This window comes from Sphaerodactylus townsendi, linkage group LG03, assembly GCF_021028975.2.
Source record: "Sphaerodactylus townsendi isolate TG3544 linkage group LG03, MPM_Stown_v2.3, whole genome shotgun sequence".
Taxonomy (NCBI): Eukaryota; Metazoa; Chordata; class Lepidosauria; order Squamata; family Sphaerodactylidae; genus Sphaerodactylus; species Sphaerodactylus townsendi.
The window spans coordinates 100749349-100770052 of record NC_059427.1 but is presented as its reverse complement, the minus strand read 5'-3'; the positions used below and the strand labels follow the sequence as shown (position 1 = coordinate 100770052).

Below are 20704 nucleotides of genomic sequence, written 5' to 3'. Positions count from 1 at the left end.
TGACATTTAAATAACTGCAATAATGGATGGATGTATAATGCAAATGGGTACTTATGATTAATCCAAAATACCCTCCCTTTAGAAAATACTCACATTTTTATGGAAAGCAGAGAGCTATTACGCTTGGAGGAAAGTTGAGAATGACTTACTTTATTAATAGTGATTTAAAGGGATCTTTTATTGTCACAAATGTATCATGCAAATGATCATGTTTAGGAGTTATCCTAATAGTGTATCAAATAAGTATTTATTTATTTATTTATTTGATTTCTAGACCACCCTTCCCCGAAGGGCTCAGGGTGGTGAACAATAATAGTAAACAATAAAATCACAGTTTAAAACAATAAAACAGTTTGTTAAAACAACCCAATCCAGATGGTGACAATTCCCTCTCATACCGTGCCCATGGGAGACCTAGATGTGACAGGTCTATTAATCAACCCGGCTGGCCAAATGCCTGGCGAAACAGGTCTGTTTTGCAGGCCCTGCAGAAATTTTGTAAGTCCCGCAGGGCCCTGGTCTCTTTCAGAAGCCTGTTCCACCACGTAGGGGCCAGGGCTGTAAAAGCCCTGGCCCTCGTTAAGGCCAACCAGATATCTTTTGGGCCAGGGACCTCCAGCAGGTTCTCCTCCGAGGAGTGGAGGGACCTAACGGGGCAATATGGGGAGATGTGGTCCCTCAGGTATGTAGACCCAAGGCTGCTAATGGGCTTTAAGGTCAGAACCAACACTTTGAACATGACCCGGAACTCGATAGGCAGCCAGTGAAGTTGGTGCAGGACCAGTGTAATCCGGTCCCGAATAGATGTACCTGAAAGAAGCCTGGCTGATGCATGTTGCATGAGTTTAAGTTTCCGGATCACGGCCAGAGGCAGACCAGCATAGAGCGCGTTACAATACAAGCCTGGAGGTGACTGTCGCATGGATCACCGTGGCCAGGTCAGAATGGGAGAGATATGAATGGAATATATCTGAAGCATGGACCATTTTGTAAGGATTGGAATGAAAAGCATTGATATGAAATGTTGAAATACAATTGGAAAGCAAAATATGCATCAACAAAATGAATGTTCTTCCAAATGTTATACGTGGAAATGTCTTCCCTCCACTCCATTTCTTTAATATCTCCTCTTGCTTGTTTTATATCTTGTGACAGCTTGTGCTTGTGTATGTATATCTATGTAATGTGCAATCAACTTGCAGCTGACTTATGGTAACACTATAGTGTTTCCAGGGCAAATGATTAAGCATAGTTGGTTTGCTATTGCCTGCCTCTACAAAGTCTTCCTTGAGATCTGACAAGATCAGGTTACTATACCATTCTACATTCTCCAAGTAAATAATACCTCCACCAAATCATCTATTGCTGTTGTTGTTAGCTGTGTACTATTGTCAACAGCGTTATTGTACTGATGGTGTTACTTCATTGTTATTTACAATGTCAATTTTTAAAGCGTTTTACAGCTTTTATCTGGTAGTTAATTCAATAGCAGCTGAAACAAAATTGTGGGTTGAAAAAGCAATTGTGACGCAGGCCGTAGTAAATTCATAATAGTGACTCTATTTATTGGTAGATTTCATGCCAAAAGGCTGATGTTGACAGTTCAGTATTTGCTTTCTCATATTAGAGAAGCATTCAGCATCATTTGTGGTAGGGCACATGTGTGTGTTTCATTTTACTTAAGACATTGTGATTATATCAGCTGAGCCTGGGATGATCTGCCAGGTGAAATTATCATTGTTGGTACCAGAGCACAAAGCTTTTGGCCTGAGTCCAGGACTGAAAACCATTTTGTTCTGCATCTGTTCTTCCCTCGTCTTAATAGTCCTCTATTTCCGTTTTTAATTATGGCTTCTTATTCCTGGCATGAAACTGTTTCTCTTGGGGATCAATGCAAACAAACAGGTAGACAAAGAAGTCCTGAAATGTAACTCAAAGCAGCTGCTTCAAAGGATGGTGTTGGAATAGTCTAGGAAATGTTTAGGTATGTCGTTAGCAAACAATTGAGTCACCAAGCCTCACTGAATAATATGAGACTTAATTCTGAGCAGACCTGTTTAGGATTGCTCCCTAAATATCTAAATTTGAGAAGACTTTCCTTCAATGTTATAGATCTAGGATGTGTATCAGATGTGTTTCCTAATACTAAGTCCTAAGATGGACCATTGCTTGCTTGCTTGCTTGCTTATTTATTTATTTATTTATTTATCAATTTTGAAATACTGCTCCATTCCCTAAGGGCTCTGAGTGGTGTGCTAGACAGTGGTGTAGCACCCACAGGGCAAAGGGGGCATGATGCCCCGGGCGCATCCCAGTGCAGGGATGTGGAGGGGGCATGATGGGGGTGTTCTCGGGCATTCCAGGGCACAGCGGGCGGTGCCACAGCAGGGGCACAGGGCACACACACCCCGGGCACAGTTTCCCCTCGCTCCGCCCTTGGTGGAAGAGAAGATACTTTGTAAGAAAGATATCCTTTATAGCTGCAGCCAAGGTAGACAATGCTAGACAAGGTGCGATATATCAAGGGACATATGGTAGGCTGGAGCATATTCTTGGGGATAAATCATAAATCAGTGAAATGCTTCATTTTGTTCCATGTAATGATAGATAGGCGTTCACTGAAATGATAGATGAGCAAATCTATTGTATGGAGTATTCTGACACATCAGGCTGTACTGCAGCCTGTTGCAATACCCTGGAACAACTGGAGGAAAATATTACAACTGGAAGAAAATATTATTTTTTGTTTTCAAAACAAGCCTAATAGTCTGTGAGCTAAAATGAAAACATGTTGTACAAATTCTTATGATTGAGCCAGTGTGGTGTAGTGGTTAAGAGCAGGTGGATTCTAATCCGGGGAACTGGGTTTGATTCCCCACTCCTCAATTTGAGTGGCAGAAGCTTATCTGGTGAATCAGATGTGTTTCCGCACTCCTACATTCCTGCTGGGTGATCTTGGACTAGTCACAGTTCTTTGGAACTCTCTCAGCCCCACTTACCGCACAAGGTGTCCGTTGTGAGGAGAGGAAAAGAAAGGAGTTTGTGAGCCACTTTGAGTCTCCTTACAGGAGAGAAAGGTGGGGTATAAATCCAAACTCCTCCTCTTCTTCTCTCTAGATCAGTCCAGATCTGTCATGATTTTCAAAATATTAAATATCTTGTCCTTCATAGTTTGAAGAAAACTTTGACTCTGGAAGGTTATACCCTGAAAATTTTGTTGGTCTCTGAGATCCTACTGAACTCAAATCTAGCTGTTCTACCTCAGAGCAACATACCGTAGCTACTCTCTGAAAATGCTAGAAGAGGAAGATCCAAGTGCTTTGCCTTCAAAACTACTTCTGAGGAAAGAAAAAATGGTAACCTTTCTACAACATGTATTCAACATAGTCGGAAAACAGTCACAGGGTATTAAAACATACCTTTAAAAAGATTAACCTAGAAAAGATTAAGTCAAAGGTATAATAGTATTTCTGTCACAGTAAGCCATGTCTATTCATGTTGCCGGTCTCCATCATTCAGCATTCTATTACATATTTTTAGCATCTCTGAGGATATTCTAAAATTGTCATTCTTGTCAGTTGCTAGAAAAGCTACGATTATGGTTTTGACTTGAAATGTTTACTCTGGGCTCTGCAGAGGTAAAAATGTGAACCATTCTCATGGTTGTAATGTAATGTGAGAAGGTGTAGCACAGGTAGTTCTTGGAGAAAGCTACACCTCTACATGCAGATGATTTCCCCAAAAGATATGTGTATTATTTTTATGATTTGATATTTTTCACAGCCTTTTTTTCCTGGCCCAGAGTAAGAAAATGCTCCTATCCTTCCCTGACACAGCAACCATTCATGTTTTTCTTTAATCCCCTGACTCTTATTGTTTGTGTTAGCCTAGAGGCCACACGGACTCTGAACTGGATCCTTTTCCTCTCTATTGCTGAACCTCTTGGGAAGTTAAAGAAGTATCACTTTTGTAGTACAGGCAACGCATCAGAATTGCCGCTAGCTTCACCTCTATAATGGTTCAGACCTGGACTCTGGGCACGAGTCACTATTTCTGTCATGTGCCAGGAGGAGGAGGGTATGTTTGGATTCAGCCACTTCTGCCAGTTGGACAGTGTTTAAGTAATCTGCTTATTATGCTCATCCTGCTGCTGTCAGTGTGGGCTCTGCTTTCAACTGTCACCAGGCCTAAAATTAGCCAGAGAGGGAGGGAATCCTTTCAGATTAAAAAAAAAAGGATGAAATTAACTCTAGAGTGATTTCATTAGAAAGGGAGCAGTAGGGTTTTTTCCCCCTTTCTATGTCTATCGCAATGGCTCAGATATGCTGTCAGATGGGGTGATTTAATTTGTCCCTTACCATGTGTCAGTTGATATCCTGCTTGCTTTCACTGATAGCAATGAGAAGTCCTTTTACCCTCTTTCCTTCATATATGTAGGAAGGAGACATCTTTATAAATCTGTCCTGGACTACTTTCTGGGGTTCCGTGCCTCCCATTTAACTACTTTTTGTAGCACTGTTTGCAATAGACCGTGAGTGAGACTGGTGGCAGTTTATTTGCAGGGACCGTTTGCTGAGTTGCACTTTACAGCTGTGAACCTATGTCATAACTCCGTATTGTATAGCTCCAAAAAAGCTGTAAAGAAAACAGATTGAGGGAGTGTGGCCGTGTTCTAGCAGCATTCTCTCCTGACGTTTCACCTGCATCTGTGGCTGGCATCTTCAGAGGATCAGATGATCTTCTGAAGATGCCAGCCACGGATGCAGGTGAAACGTCAGGAGACAATGCTGCTAGAACACGGCCATACAGCCCGGAAACCCCACAGCACCCAAGTGATTCCAACCGTGAAAGCCTTCAACAATAGATTGAGGGAGTGTTTTAGGACTGCCAGTGGGGGAAAGCAGCTATTAGTAGAGTGGGGCCAGAGAAAGGTAAAGTACTTGCCAGTTCTTCGGAAATGAATATTTGGAGTGGAACCTATGGAGGGATTAGGGAAGAAAGGGACTTCAGAAGGATGCAACTCCCTGGAGTCCACCCTTCAGAGTAGCCATTTTCTCCAGGTGAACTGTGCTCTGGAAATCAGTTGTAATTCCAGGAGAGCTCCAGGTCCCACCTAGAAGTTGGCAAACCTAGGCAAGGGCCTTGATATGTCAAAGAAAGGTGACACAACAGGTGTTCCAGTGAGGAGAGACCAGGAGTTTCACCTGGCAAGATGTTTTTTACCAAGACCAAATACTCAAGACTCAGGGTCTAAGCATAGGATTTTACAAGGTCTGGGTCAGCAGTTCTCAACCTTTCTAATGCCGCAACCCTTTAATACAGTTCCTCATGTTGTGGTGACCCCCAACCCTAACATTTATACATTTTACAGATGGAGAACACTGATGCAGAGAGTCTTAGGTGACCCCTGTGAAGGGGTCGTTTGACCCCCAAAGAGGTCACGACCCCAGGTTGAGAACCACTGGTCTAGGTGATGGCAATTGGTCATTCACAGGCATCGCATTCCAATTTTATTGTATTCACTTAAAGAGAAATAGGGAATGGGAGAATGAGCAGAGAATGCAATGCTTGGCAGATACGTTTGCCAAACAGGTGTATAGGCTGGACCCTATTGTACAGAAAAAGATATTCCATTCCTACTTTGGTTCGATCCTTGGTTAACTCTGGTCTGGGACTTGAAGGTTGCATAGCTGAACTTTTGCCTGTTGGCAGCAACTACAGTGGCCACTGCAGCAAAGGCTTTTGATTAGAAGTGAGGCATTGGGAATAAAATAGGCTTTCAATGTGAAGGTTACAAAGCCATACTGAAATATTATGGGCCAAATACTGAATGAACAAAGGAGGATTTTGAAGAGGGAGGATGGGGAGAAACTCTTGGGCTTGAACACTGACATTAAGCTGCTTTCTACTGAATCATTCTGTTGATCTATCAAGATCAGTGTTATCTGCTCTCTCTAGCAGTGGCCTTCCAGGGTCTCAGATATTTTTATATCTTCAACTACCTGTGTCCTTTAAATGAAGATGCTTATGAATTAATATGGGACGTTTCATGTACAGCACATATATTTTAAATATAGCGGAAGTGTTTGAAACATAACTCTATCCTGAAAACAAATGTGTTGGAGTGCTGGGAACTTATATTTAACTGATATGTCAACGATAGGTATGGAATAAATGAGTAGGCACAGTCATTCATTTTTCCAAAGTTTAAAAGGATGTTGTGTGTGTTGAAGCAAAAATGAGTATTTTGTTAACAGTTTAATATAAGCATGGAAGGGAGGAGTAGGCACATGCCATTAATCGGTCCAAATTCTTAAAGGACATTGAGTTTGGCTGTTGTAGCAAAAATTAGTATTTTGATCATTAAAGAATAGACTTATTGAGGTATAACCATTCATGTACTGGAGTCCACTTCATCTAGTTCAGAACATGCATTCTCTCTTGGCAAAGATACATACACTGGCATAGGTAAAAAAATGTTACTGATGGTACAGACTGACATTTCCATGACATTCAACTGCATGCAAGATCAGGGCAGAGTCCACTGACAGGTGATCTTGCTAGATTGGCAAAGCTAGTTTGGATTTGCATTATAAGAAGAACTCATAATTCAATGGCAATTATTTATTTATTTATTATCCCTCTGCCTGCATGATTTAATGATAAATGCTTGATCTAACCCTCTGTCCCCCCACCAAAGTGGGACTCAGAACGGCTCCCAACAAGTTGTATAAGACTGCTTGTTATGCCCTTAGTGCTAGGAAAGTAAAAGAAAAGAAACTGAACTCCTTCTGTCTGGTTAGAGCATTATTTTGAAATGTGATTTTGGGAGAGGTGTCATGATTGAAATGTAGTTTTAGGAGACATGTAAGCAATGTTGTTTTGACGGCTCTGTCAGAAGTAATCAAATCCAGCTAGCCTTACAGAGAAAGGAAGGTTAAGGAGAAGGCAGTGTTTTCTGGAGTAGGCATTACTGATGGGGAGAGACTCAGGATAATTAATCACATCAAGCCTATCTGAAAGACTGCACAGAACATAGAAGTGACATGTTTCCTCCCTATGAAAAATACAGTATAGGTAACAGAGGACAAAAATGAAGGTAAAGGAGAAAAACATTGCAGAGAGCTACGTGCACTTGTAGAGAGGCATTAAGTGGCTGCAGAAAGAAAGTGTTTTATGTGGTAAACTGTGTGGTAAACTGTAGTATATGTGGTAAATGGTGGTATATGTGGTCAAAAATAGTTTTGTTTTTTAATAATGGACTTTTAAGGTAGAAACGTTGAAAATGAAACAGTAGTGTCCTGACTGATAGAGGCTGTGAAAAACACTCCATTTGCACACAATAGCAGACAGGCCTGTCATATTGGGAGGTGGGGGATGTATAAAGGGAGTTGTTATAAATGGAGAAAAGGAGAATGATGTGAGCCTCTTTTGTCCCAGTTAGAAAGAAAGATAGAGCATAAATGAGGTGAATAAATAAATATTACCCTCACAGTTACATGGATGGAGTCATTTAGTCCATGATACAGGATTTTCCTGCATCCATTACTGCTCCAGCATCACCTTCTGACTCCTGCAACATGCAAATTGGAGGCTGAACTGAGGCAGGACCAGAGCAAGAAATCCTTCCTCATCTGCACTGAACATCTTTTGTTTGAATTGAACAGCTGTCAAAGCTGCCCTGCCTTGGTCTAAGGGAATTGTTCCCTTGTTTCAAACCCAAGACTCTGGAATATGACCCTTCTTGAATAATATAACTGATATTACACTGGGTCAGGGCCAGTTAACGTACAGCATCAGAACATAATGCTGAATAGGCTTTATTATTGAGAAAATAAAACAATATACTTCCACTGAAAGTTCCAGTACATAAAAACAAGAAAGCTAACTCCCAAAATATGCATACTGAAGGTTCTTACAACTTAGGTGCTAAGTTCTCGAGGCATTAGCAGATTCAGATAAAGAGTTTATTGTTAATTCTCCATGCTGAAAGCTGCCCTGAGTCCATATGCGGAAGGGCCATCTATAAATTGAATAAAACAAATAAACATAGCAGGTAAAGGATCAGTCTACGTTAATAGGAAACTTAGGCCACTGACCTTATGACCATTTTTAACGAGTCAGAACCCTGTCTCAAAAGAGCTTTCTGGGAGATGATCAAAACTTCCCCCACCCAACTATTAACACCTGAATTCAGTAAATTACTTAGCAGGGTTGTTGGACTCCTGCAAAGTGGCTTCGGACTGGTTAGGGTTAATTCTGTTCTCACCAGTCTCTGACAGCTCATACCCACTGAGCTGGGAACAGAAAACAAAATTTTGGATATGGAATTTTACTCCAAGAAATCTCATTATCTTGACAATAGCTCTGCTAAGGAAAGGGGCTGATTTCATTCCCTTTCCCTTCTCACTCCAAATCACCAACTTCCACAGCTATTTCTCCACATGGATTCCTGAGCTCCAGGAACAGTCTTTCCAACTTCAGAACTGAAGGGCAATGTAGAAAGACTTGGGATGACTTCCTAAATCTGACTTATTTTTTTCTTCATGGACTTGGGGCGGCAGTTAGTGCATAGCTGAAAGATTTGTAAAACTTATGGTGACAGCCTGTAGGATGGGGTGGTTTGTTGATACAAAATTCTTAAAGTAAATGCATGGAGGACTAATGTTGGAGATACAGTGAGATCTCAGAAGCTGCACTGCCGCTGTTGAAATGCCATCACTAATATAATTTTAGTTTTCAGTGTTCCCTGTTAGTGTTGAGACAGGCAGTGACACAATGGGTGTTAAATCTGAAGATGTAGGAAATGTAACAGCACTTTCTAAAACAGACATGGAAGAGGCAGTATATGTGTGAAGTGCTGTCAAGTCATAACTGATTTATACCAATCCCAGCAAGAGACTTTTAAGGCAAGAGGTGGTTTGCTATTGCCTTCCTCTGCAGAGTCTTCCTTGGTGATCTTCCATCCAAATATTGGCCCTGCTTAGCTTACAGGATCTGATGAGATCCACTGGTGGCGAACCTTTGGCACTCCAGATGTTATGGACTACAATTCCCATCAGCCCCTGCCAACATGGCCAATTGGGGCAGGGGCTGATGGGAATTGTAGTCCATAACATCTGGAGTGCCAAAGGTTCGCCACCACGGCCATTCTCACCTCCTGGTGCAGTATAATGGGATAGATGATGTTTTGATTTAACAAAGAAAGAATAGCAATGATTTTGTCTTACCACCCTCTTATATCTAGATGTCTCAGTGCAATCTTTGACCATGCAGGCTATGCCTTGTTTGCTGCATCATGTATCACCAGCTGAACCCCCTCCTTATTTCCATCATTCAGTATTTTTTCCGTCAGTCAATACCTAAAATCTACCAAATGTTTATTGATTAAATCTCTTCATCTTCTCAATTAAATATTATTTATAGCTCTTGGTCCTACCAGTTACAAAATGGCAAGATTACATGAAACAGTTTAAATATGCAAACCTTAATTTTTATAATTTGTATAAAAACCTTTGTATAAGTGGGTAGAAGGAATAGGTTAGTCAGTAGGGGGAGAGAAAAACAAAGTAACATGAGAATTAGTAATATTATTTTAATAATCAATTAAATAAATGAATAATAATAAACAGAAAAGATGTTAAAGTCCCAAAAAGAAGGGAAAAAACATTACAAAAAATTACAAAAGTCCTTCAAAAAATTAAAACTTTATTTCAAAACAGTCAGAAGACCCCACTAGCCTTCCAAATCATCCTTCAATTTCGTCAATATTTCACCAGTCAGGTATGGCATCTTTGTAATGTCAATTCTAGTTCATCGGAAATTAGCTGATTGTTTATTTAAATATTTTTCTCAGCATTTCTATTGTTCTTTTCAAGGTTACCACAGAAACAATTACAATTTTCTCAGCATTTCTATTGTTCTTTTCAAGGTTTCCAGAGAAACAATTACATTTGTCGACAATAAATATTAATTCTATGGTTAGAATGGATGTTTGTACTGTTTTATATTTTATTACTTCTTTGAGGAAGAGATTATATTATAATACTATGTTCTATGAGACTGCTATTCACAGTTCATGTGAAATAAAATGACTTTGTTTAGTTCTGAAGACAAGAACGGCAGAATGTGATGATTCAGAAGAAAACCAATAAAACAAAAAATATAGCAGGCTATATCTTCAGGGAACAATAGCTTCTACACTGAGCAGAAGGGTTATTACGGTATGTGAATTTCTAACAGTATGTTATTTAACATTGAAGCACTGATCCATACACAACAAAATATGTATTTAGGAGCGTGAAGGTATATATTTGGCCTCACTATGTTCTGCATTGATCCTACTGTATCCTTGATTTTTAAATTACTTTGCAACCAGAAAAGTATTCTTTTTGTGGAGGGGAAGAAGTCTCCACTAAAGAAATATTTAGCAGTGCTTTCATATTTCCATTGTAAGGGTATCCACAGTTAACACTTGAGGTGTCCTGATTGGTGGAGAGTGCTATCAAGTTGCAGCCGATTTATGGTGACCTCTTAGGGTTTCCACAGGTGGTTTGCCATTGCCTACCTCTGCACTGTGACCCTCCCATCCAGACACCAACTAGGACCATTTCTGCTTGGCTTCCAAGGTCTGGTAAGATCAAGCTATCTTGCTTGGAGCTGAGTCCTTGAAAATCCTAGATGCAGTTCCATGTAAGAACTGTAACTGTAGCTGTAAGATGGAGCCGATGTCCATTCAGAGCTTTTCAGTAACATAAAGCTTGTAGTCACTTCATCAACTATAGCCTCCAGCTCCTTTTCAGAAACATCAGTTATTTGCCAATGACACTGTTAACCTTTACTTGTAGAAATACTAACACATACTTTATACATTTTGTTTTTCTTACCAAGATCTGCTCGTTCATCTTTTAATGTTTTATTTCATTCCACACACCAATTTGAATCGTTCTGCTTCATCATTCATTTTCCGTTTTTATTTTGTGCCATCTGCAAATACTTTAATTCTTTTAAGTTACTCACCCAAGCCATTCGCTAATACCACTGTAGAGAAACATGTTGTCAGGATTTTTTACTTTCTTCCAGTTGCATCAAATCCCTTGATGTTTTAATGTGGCTTTACGATCCCATAGCTGACACTCTTTCATGTACCAACAAAAGAAACGCGTTGCAACCACCGCCTTTCAGTGCTCAGTATAGTGTGCAACGCGTTTCTTTTGTTGGTATTTCATAACGTTGCACCAGTTGTTATTGTAATACTCTTTCACGTACCCCATGTTTCTCTATTGTCTACAGTAATATTATTTATTTATTTATTTATTTATTTATTTATTTATTTATTTATTTATTTATTTATTTATTTATAACCTGCTCCCAAGGCAGTTTACATAATGGGGTTAAAAGCCCCGTTAAAACATACAATCCTAAAAACATAAAACATTAAAAACCACCATTAAAACATCCTTTAAAAGCAGTCAATAAAAATACTGATGGCACCCGTATACTGATGGCACCCAACTCCATACGCCCTGATGACCTCTCCCAGTGGCTTCATATAGATTTTAAAAAGCAGAGGGGAAAGCACCGAGCCCTGGGGAACCCCACAATGAAGCTCCCAGGGCAGGGAGCAGGAACCCAAGAGAGATTCCAAGATGGCGCCTGGAGCTGTTCATTAAGGAGGAGCTCAGGTTATTTTTCCTTTTTAAACCTTAAATTTAGTTAAATTGGGCAAAAATTTGCTAACAAAAACTACCTTACATTAATTACTTTTTGTGGTGATATTTGTGCGACGGCAAATGAAGGGTGGATGATGCTACAGTTCTACAGAACCAATACACCTCCAGCTCCCTTTGCTGGGCTGCTGTATGGCTGCCGGGAGATGTCGGCAATTGTTGGTAACGGGCCTCAATTTCGGCTTGTGGAGAGCCTTGAGAGCCCAATTCCATTGGCCTGGTTGGGGGGCTGATGGCAGGAGCACCCTGGTGGACTGAGCAGCAGGGAATCGATAGCAAGGGACCCCTTACAATGGTGGGTGCGCCTTCTATGAGGAGCAAATGGCAGTGGTCTTTTTGGCGAGTTGGATAAGGGGAGTCAGTGGCAGAGACACCTCCCCCCCCTCCCCCCGCGCAGCAACGAGTGCAGAGTTCATCACAGCGGCTAGAACAAGTACAGGGAGCTGGTGTTGGGAAGATCCCACTAAAACATGTAGTAAAGAACCAGGCGGCGGGGAACTGGTGGCAGAGGTTTCCCTGGAGTGACAGACTAGGACTATCAGAAATGGCAGACATGGGCTTTTTCGAACTGACTTGTGCTGCCTGCAGTCAAGGAATTACATCGAAGCTTTGCCCTGGTTGTGACTGTGGCCCCCAACAGACCGTCGATAATGGAGTAAGCAGCAAGGGTTGGTGGCAGAAACTCCTGATAGACTGGTTGAGGGAGGGGAGACACTGGCCTTTTCAATTTGGGCTTTGCATCACTATCTCTTCTTTGCCATTGCTTCATTAACTATTAGGAATGTGGGCTGCTAGGTGCAGTTAATTTTTTCCTGTATATTGTTAATTAGTTAGTTCACCTTTGTATTTTATTAAGAAGTGTAGTTAGTTTTTTCTGTATACTGTTAGAGAGGGTAGGTTGAACAGGTATAACCAGTTCCCTTATTGTAGTAATTAGGTAGTATTGTGAGGTTATCCTTGCAGCAGTTGTAGTTAGCGTGGAGAAGTTTTTAGTTTACTGTTATGCATTGATATAGTGTTATGTATTGATACATTGTTAACATATTGTTGTAAATGTATTGACATAGATTTACTGTTAATGTATTGATACTGTCCATGTATTCAATATTTTTGATATGTTAATGCTTTGCTAATGTCTTTATCTTTATCTTTATTAACCTTTAATAGGCATAAAGCTTTGCTAATGTATCGTTGATCTATTGTTATTGTATTGATATGTTTTGATATAGTGCTGTTATAGTACGGATTTAGTATGGATATGTATTGATATGTTTTGATATAGTGCTGCTGTTATTGTTATTAGCAAATTGTTAGGCTTGATGTGTTTAAGTCGCCATCTGTAATGTGATCTTTATTCTTAGTTTTATGTATTTTTTCAGTATTTATTTTGTTATAATGTATACTGTTTTGTTATGTTGCTAGCCGCCCTGAACCCTGCAGGAATAGCGCAGGGTATAAATTGAATTACAAATACTACGACTCTCCAACTGCTACTCTCCCCTGACTTTTACTATGACCTTTACTACATTTATAATCAGAAAAGTACTTTTTGAATTCTTTGTCCTTCCATCAAATATATTACACCTCATAAGAAAGTCTTGCTATATGTACATTGTTCACTAGCTCTGCTTCTTCACTTTCAACAGTTTGAGAATGAAATTATTTTAAAACTGGACCATGAAGTGGAAGGTGGACGTGGAGATGAGCAGTACCTGCAGTTGTTTGAGTCGATGTAAGTACAGCCTTGGAATTATCCTTCATTAATAATTTCTTTCTAATATTTCTATTTTCTGAACTTGACTTTTTTTAAAAAAACCCATATACAGTTTTTTTAAAAAAATACAATTTATCCTAAGCTAATTTATGCTCATATAAGAGGCACTGCCAGTTGAACAAATTTCTACTGATCATTGCAGAGCTGTATGTTGCACTCCATGGTGTTTTTATGGGTATACAAACCAGCAGGAATTGTAGTTTGAGGAACATAGTAGGCTGAAGAAAGATGGGTGAAGTGAGAAAGATTTGTTCCCTAAGCATAATTCTGTTCACAGTGCATAGGATCTAACCCACTACCATCCTTTTACACCCAAATCACCATACAAAATTGTCCACCGCCTATGTTGTAGGATTGCACTTTGGACCCTTGTTGAGGTTTCCTCAGAAACATAGCCTTATAACTGAATGATTATTTCCTTTTGAAAGGTAGATATCTCAGACAATCTGGAAAGGGCAGGAGATAATAGTTAGTATATACACGTAGACACCCAAGTTAAATGTACGTTTCAATTATGTCTATTTCTGCAAAAAAAAATAACACCCAATGTATTATCACCATCATGCAAAATTTTCAGTTTAGGTGCCACACAAATTCTGAGCTACTTCAGGAGTAATGCAAGGGGTCACATCCCCAATTATTCACTCTGGCTGTTTTCAATATGGCAGGAAGAAATATAGATAGAAGTCTATAACACGTTGAAGTTGATTAGATTCCACCAATTCATATAACAGTTCAATTCAGTAGCACTGAAAAATGTCAGGGTGAAATATTGTGGAATTTTCCCAGAATCTCTACAATTTTGAAAGTGCAGATCACCATCATGTTATATAGTCTGAACTGATATATTTGCACAGACAGATGTAACCTCTTAACTCTTGCACAGACATATTTTACCTCTTAACTAAAATTTCTGCTTTCAAAAGGTTTTCCATCAGGGATGCTTGTTTTCTCCAGTCCCATTTCAAAATTTGCATTAAGGTACTTTGATTGTATTGGGATATTTTCCCCCTTAAAAGCATGCAAGTTTGTATGTAGTTTTTGATATATTTGCAGTGTGCATGCAAATTCCTCTATTGTTCAGGAAAAATAGCTAGCACCTTCAGCATCATTACCCTCGTTTCCCTATGTGACCTCTATCCACAGAACTTTAACTGTTCAACCTATTCTCTTCGGGCCATTATATTTCTTCAAAGTGATACAAAGTCTATTTCAAGCTTCACATTCAGAATAAAGAATGAATATCAATCATTTATATAATTAGCAACAGACATACATAATGTATTTTGTTATGAAGTCTTGGTTCCCTGCAATAGAATTTGCAGTCATGGGACATATTAACAACCCAAGAAGATCTGAATGGCAAAGTTAATATGTGTAGCTTGAAACTACATGGCATAAAATTCTTCTTCATAGAAACTGTGCATAGAATGTCAACAGCACCCTTAAGTAATAGGTGTATGGCATTGTGCTTGGGATTGCTAAATGGGTGACAAGTACAGTTGCCAATTCCCTCTTGAGAAATACCTGGAGATTTGGGAGTAAAGCCTGGGGAGGGACCTCAGCGGGGTAAAATGCCATAGAGTCCACCTTCCAAGGCAGCCATTTTCTTCAAGGGAATTGATCTTTGTTGTCTGGAGGACAGTTATTTTTTAATTCTTATTATTTGTTCCACTTCTAAACTGCCCTACCCGCAGAGGGCTCAGGGCAGTGTACATTCACATAAAACAATTCACACTCATGTAAAACAATAAATATAATCAAACCACTTAATATAACTTAATTCAGATCAATAATTCCTGTGTTAACTGATGGCGACCTTCCTACCCTATACCCGCCCACGGGAGACCAGGATGGTATGAGGGTCTGGTGGTCACCCCGGCTGGCCAAAAGCCTGGCGGAACAGGTCCGTTTTACAGGCCCTGCGGAAGCTCTGCAAATCCCGCAGGGCCCTGGTCTCCTTAGGGAGCCTGTTCCACCAGGTATGGGGCAGGGCTGTAAAAGTCTCCTGGCCTTTGTCGAGGCCAGCCTGATCTGTTTTGGGCCAGAGATTTCCAGCAGGCGCTCCTCCATAGAGCAGAGGGCACTATTAGGGCAATATGGGGAGATGTGGTCCCTCAGATATGTAGGCCCAATGCCGCTGATGGCCTTAAAGGTCAAGACCAGCACTTTGAAGATGGCCCGGAACTCGATGGGCAGCCAGTGTAAATGGTGTAAGACCAGAGTCATCTGGTCCCAACTAGCTGTTCTGGTAAGTAGTTTGGCTGCCGCATGTTGAACGAGTTTCAGTTTCAGGATCGCTGTCAGAGGCAGGCCAGCGTAGAGTGCATTAAAATAATCTAGTCTAGAGGTGACCGTTGCATGGATTACTGTGGCTAGGTCAGTATGGGACAGATATGGGGCCAATTGTTGTGCCTGACGCAGATGGTAAAAAGCAACCCAGGCCGTTTGAGTGACCTGGACGTCTAATGATAATGTAGGATCCAAGGTCACACCCAGGCTCTTAACGGTCAAGGATAGATGTAAGGCCTTGCCGTCTAGCGAAGGCAGACAAAAGTCCACCGGTCTCTCCCCTCGTCCCAGCCACAGGACCTCCATCTTCGCAGGATTTAGCTTCAACCGACTTGCTCTCAACCAACCTGCTACGGCTTCTAAACAACATTGGAGAGCTCCAGGGGCTGCAGACAGGCTGCCCTCCATCGTGAACACGAGCTGGGTGTCATCAGTGTACTGGTGGCACTGCAGCCCAAAACTCTGGACTAGACTTGCCAGGGGGCACATGTAGATATTAAAAAGCATCGGGGAGAGGAACGCCCACTACGGCACCTCACATTCAATGGGGTGTCACCTGGAGTTCTCACACACACACACACACACACACCCCGATACTACCTGCAGTCCCCGATTTTGGAGGAATGAGGCCAGCCAATCCAAGGCTGACCCACAGATAATCCTGGAGGTAATGAGATAAAGTTTCTGCTATATTTCCCCTGCAATTTTATTAAATCCTGGCCCAGGATCAGTATACATTCATGTGTTATTAGATGAATGAATCAAATTACCAAACAGATCACTCTTGATGATTCATCTGCAATTAGTCCAATACAATTCCTAAAATGGCTTTTGAATTTTTAATGAGTTAGCAAATGCTGGAAGGGAGAGAATTTGGGTGGGGGAGACTTGGAGCTGGAGGGGAACCTGCAGTTAGTTCTTATTTGATGTTTATGGTGGGGCAAATTAAAGGAATATTTGTCAGAGACCTGTTAGGGATCTTCTCACCACTTCATCTATCTACTACTTCTTCTATCTTCTATCATTGTAATCCTCCTGTGCGTGATTGGCACACTTGTATTACCATGTTGCTGTGCCAAACATCCACAAGCCAGGTAACAATTGAACTAAGGATGTAGGTAGGGAGGGATTCTTGGGTCCAACCCCCCCATTACATATCCGAAGCTGCGCACCCCATTTGTGATTTTAAAAAATATTTTTAAGTGTTGGTTTTTGGGCCGCAGGGGGCTCACTTTTTAGGCTAGCTGCACAAAATATTCAGGGATGTTTTGGGACACTCTCCTGATGATACTACCCAGGATTGGTGAGGTTTTGTTTAGGGAGTCCAAAGTTATGGACTCCCAAAGGGATTGCCCCATCCCCCATTGTTTCCAATGGGATTTAATAGAAGATGGGGGCTACACCTTGAGGGTCCATAACTTTGGACCCCCTGCACCAAACTTCACCAAACCTGGGTGGTATCATTAGGAAAGTCTCCTAAAAATACCCTGAAAGTTTGGTGCTGCTAGCTTAACAATTGCACCCCTGACAGCAGGCATCCCCCCCCAAGTTTCCCCAGATTCTCCTTTTAAATGGCATGGATTTAAAGGGAGAATCTGAGGTCCCCAGTTTAAACATTGAAAGTGATGCTGTTCCAGGGTGGGGGATAATCCACCCCAAAACAGCATTAACTTCAATGTTGTTTTAATTGGGGACCCCAGACTTTCCCTTTAAGGTGTATTTAAAAGGAGAATTTGGGCTCTTTAGTTTAAACACCATTGAAAGTGATGCTGTTTGGGGGTGGATTCCAGCATCACTGTGGCCGCCCATGGGGGTGTGTGCGCACTGGGCTCCATTTGCCCTAGCTACGCTTCTGCCCAGAGCGGAGGGCAGAAGGGGCTGCTGGCTGCTGGCTGGGAGCCCAGCTGGTGGGGGGAGGGCAGGGCAGGGGAGTCTGCTGTCCCCAGCCTCAGAGAGCTGTTTTTATAAGTACCGAGGCTGGGGCGGAACTTGGGGATGCGTGGTCATGCCCCCAGAGGTGGGTGGGGGTGTGCCCCCCCGACCCCCCCTAAAAATCTATACCTGTATACTGTTAGAGAGGGTAGGTTGATATGTATAGTACTTTGTGATCGTCTGAACCAATTAGCAACGCCAGCACCAGGAGAGGGAAGTCATAGTCATCAAACCTGCATAGGAAAACCCATGTTTTGTTTTTTGTTTTTTCACTGTGGTTAGTTCATAAAACCAGGACTTGGCTCACAATTAATCATTCAAATCCTGGTTTGGCTTGACAAATACTGGTTTTATCACCATTGTTCATTCCCTCAGCTTGAATAGTATCAGGAAATTAGCCAGGATTAAGTCAAGATATTCATGTGCATACATCATGCAAAATCTATTTACAACTGAGTGTTGGTTGATAAACCAGTTTCAAACTATAGTTTCAGATCCTGGTTTGATGTACTGTAATTAAATAAAGATGGTAGAGTGGGCCATAGTCAAATGATCTCTGCCATCACAATTGTGTTATTGGAATATATTTGAATCAAGCAAGATATCTTCTATCTTATCTTCACAAAGTACTAAAATATATATTGTAATAAATTGCTATTTGCTGGCATTTTTACATTGTTCTGTTTGTTTACTTAATGACCTCTGTTTTGGGTGACTCTGATCTAAGTTCATGTTTCTTTTTCACATGTTATCTGAATAGCAAGAAAAATGCCTTTGACAATGGAGACATAATCAACAGTTAGGACATAAACTGATGAATAGTAAGACACCAATTTAGCAGAACATTTTTGCAAAGGACAAATGGAAACCTCTATACAATCATTATTTTTATTCTTTTATTACCGTAAGTCTCCTAAATATAGTAGAAGGCCTAGAAAATGACCTGTAGACATTAGACTCATTTTTGTTACTGATATAAATAGGACTGGTCTTAGGTACAGCCTAGATAGAACCTGCTTTGATTAAATTTAGAAGGTACTCAGAGCTCTTGAAGGAAGAGTAGGGCATAAGTGAAATAAAAATACAATATAAGAGAAATAAAAAAACAAAAAGACAATACAGAATCTTTTAAAACATTTCTCATTGAAAAGTAGGCCAAAGCCCTAATTTTCCTATGGAAATAAAATTGCACGAACATTAAAATATAATGTAATAATGATGCCTAATAAAAACAGAATAGATTGGATTTTAAATAATTTTAATAAATTACAAAGTATCTTTGCGTAAGTAAAGAATACCCATACATTATAAGACAGTTTTGCATATAAATTGAAAACAGCTAATGAAACCCAGGGAAATCAAGAATCTTACATAATGTAACAAAGCAACAATTCAAGACAGACTGTGTAATTGCATTTTAGGATTGTGGAATGTAACTGAACATTTGCTAACTTCTTGTCATTATTTTTCTGTGCAATATCTCTTATGGTTTCCATAATTTATCAGGCTTAAAACCCTTAATGGAATTGGTTAGTTACTGCTGTAATCACTTAAATGTTAAATTGAAATCTGGAAAGGCAGGGTGATTTTACAGGAGATATGTAAATGCAAAAAAGAAAGTTCTTTGGGGGAACTGTGACTTTTTCAGAGGACACGAACCCTGTCGTTCACATTAATAAAAATAAAGCATTAAAAATTCATTCAGTGCTGTGACATCATATCCTCAGCGTGTCAGGATAAATGGAGGTTCAACCAAACATAGTATTCCTGAATAAGCTAGTCTCTCCTTTTCTAGAAGACGTGAACGTTGGTAATAGAACAAAATGCTATATCCTGTTCAACAAAAAACCCTAAGTAAAACTGTAACTTCATCCACCATTTCCTCCTGCCCCTCCCCCACAATGCTCCATGCCTCCCACTGGTCACAGCTTGTTCCAGCCTAAACGACAAGTGGGAGGCATGGAGCACATGGCAGATGAAGTTACAATTGTACCTAGGGCTTTATGTGGAACAGAATATATAACAGGAACATTGAACTGGCTTAAACTGGCAGCAGCCAAACCCTTACTCCAGGTGCCACTGTGGTAGTGATCCATGGTGGCGATGGAACTTGTATCCTCTCAGACAAAGAGTAGTGAACCTAAATCATGGATCTTCCCTTGCTTACCTAAGTCAGTGTGTTGGAAAACATAGCACCATTGTGTGTTTGTTTCTATAATATGGTGATATTGTAGGCCACAGAGATAAAAACGTCATCAATTTTATACAGACAGGTCTCAGATTCTAAGATCACAAAGATAATTGCATATATCTCCAGATTGGACTATTGTAACTCGCTCTACGCGGGCCTTCCCTTGCGTTTGATTCGGAAGTTAAAGTTGGTCCAAAATGCAGCTGCGCGTTTGCTCACAGGTAATGCCACCTGGGATCATATCCAACCTGTGCTACGCCAGCTGCATTGGCTCCCAGTGGAGTTCCGAATCATCTTCAAGGTGCTGGTGCTGACCTTTAAGGCCTTACGCGGCCTGGGACCTTCGTATCTTCGGGACCGCATCACCCCACATGTCCCAATACGGCCTCTTCGTTCAGCAGAGGCCAATTTACTGGTGGTCCCTGGCTCCTCGATGATACGGCTGGCCTCCACGCGGGCCAGGGCCTTTACAGCCCTGGCCCCAGCCTGGTGGAACGCTCTTCCACCAGCTGTCCGGGCCCTGCGGGACCTTACAGAATTCCGCAGGGCCTGTAAGACGGAGCTGTTCCGCCGGGCCTTTGGAGGTACCAGCCGTTGATGGTGCCCCCCCCCCTCCCGTGGCCTTTACATCTGTGCCTCTGCCATCTCGGGATTTGCTGCCCTTCCCTCTCTGAAAGAGGGTGAAATTAGATTGTCGGACGCCATCTTACAAATTAATTTAATTATTCTTTTTAGTCCTTTATCTAATGCTGCTTTTAAAGGTTTTAACTGTTTTTATCTGTATAC

The 20704-nt window shown here is 40.9% G+C and overlaps 1 protein-coding gene across 1 annotated transcript in view; it reads left to right on the top strand.

Annotated features, from left to right (window-relative positions):
• DOCK2 (dedicator of cytokinesis 2) overlaps positions 1-20704 on the top strand; it is a 341484-nt gene that overhangs the window by 261759 nt on the left and 59021 nt on the right. The window contains exon 20 of the mRNA XM_048488170.1: positions 13376-13461. Within this exon, the coding sequence (XP_048344127.1) occupies positions 13376-13461 (86 nt within the window). The remainder of the gene's footprint in view (positions 1-13375; positions 13462-20704) is intronic.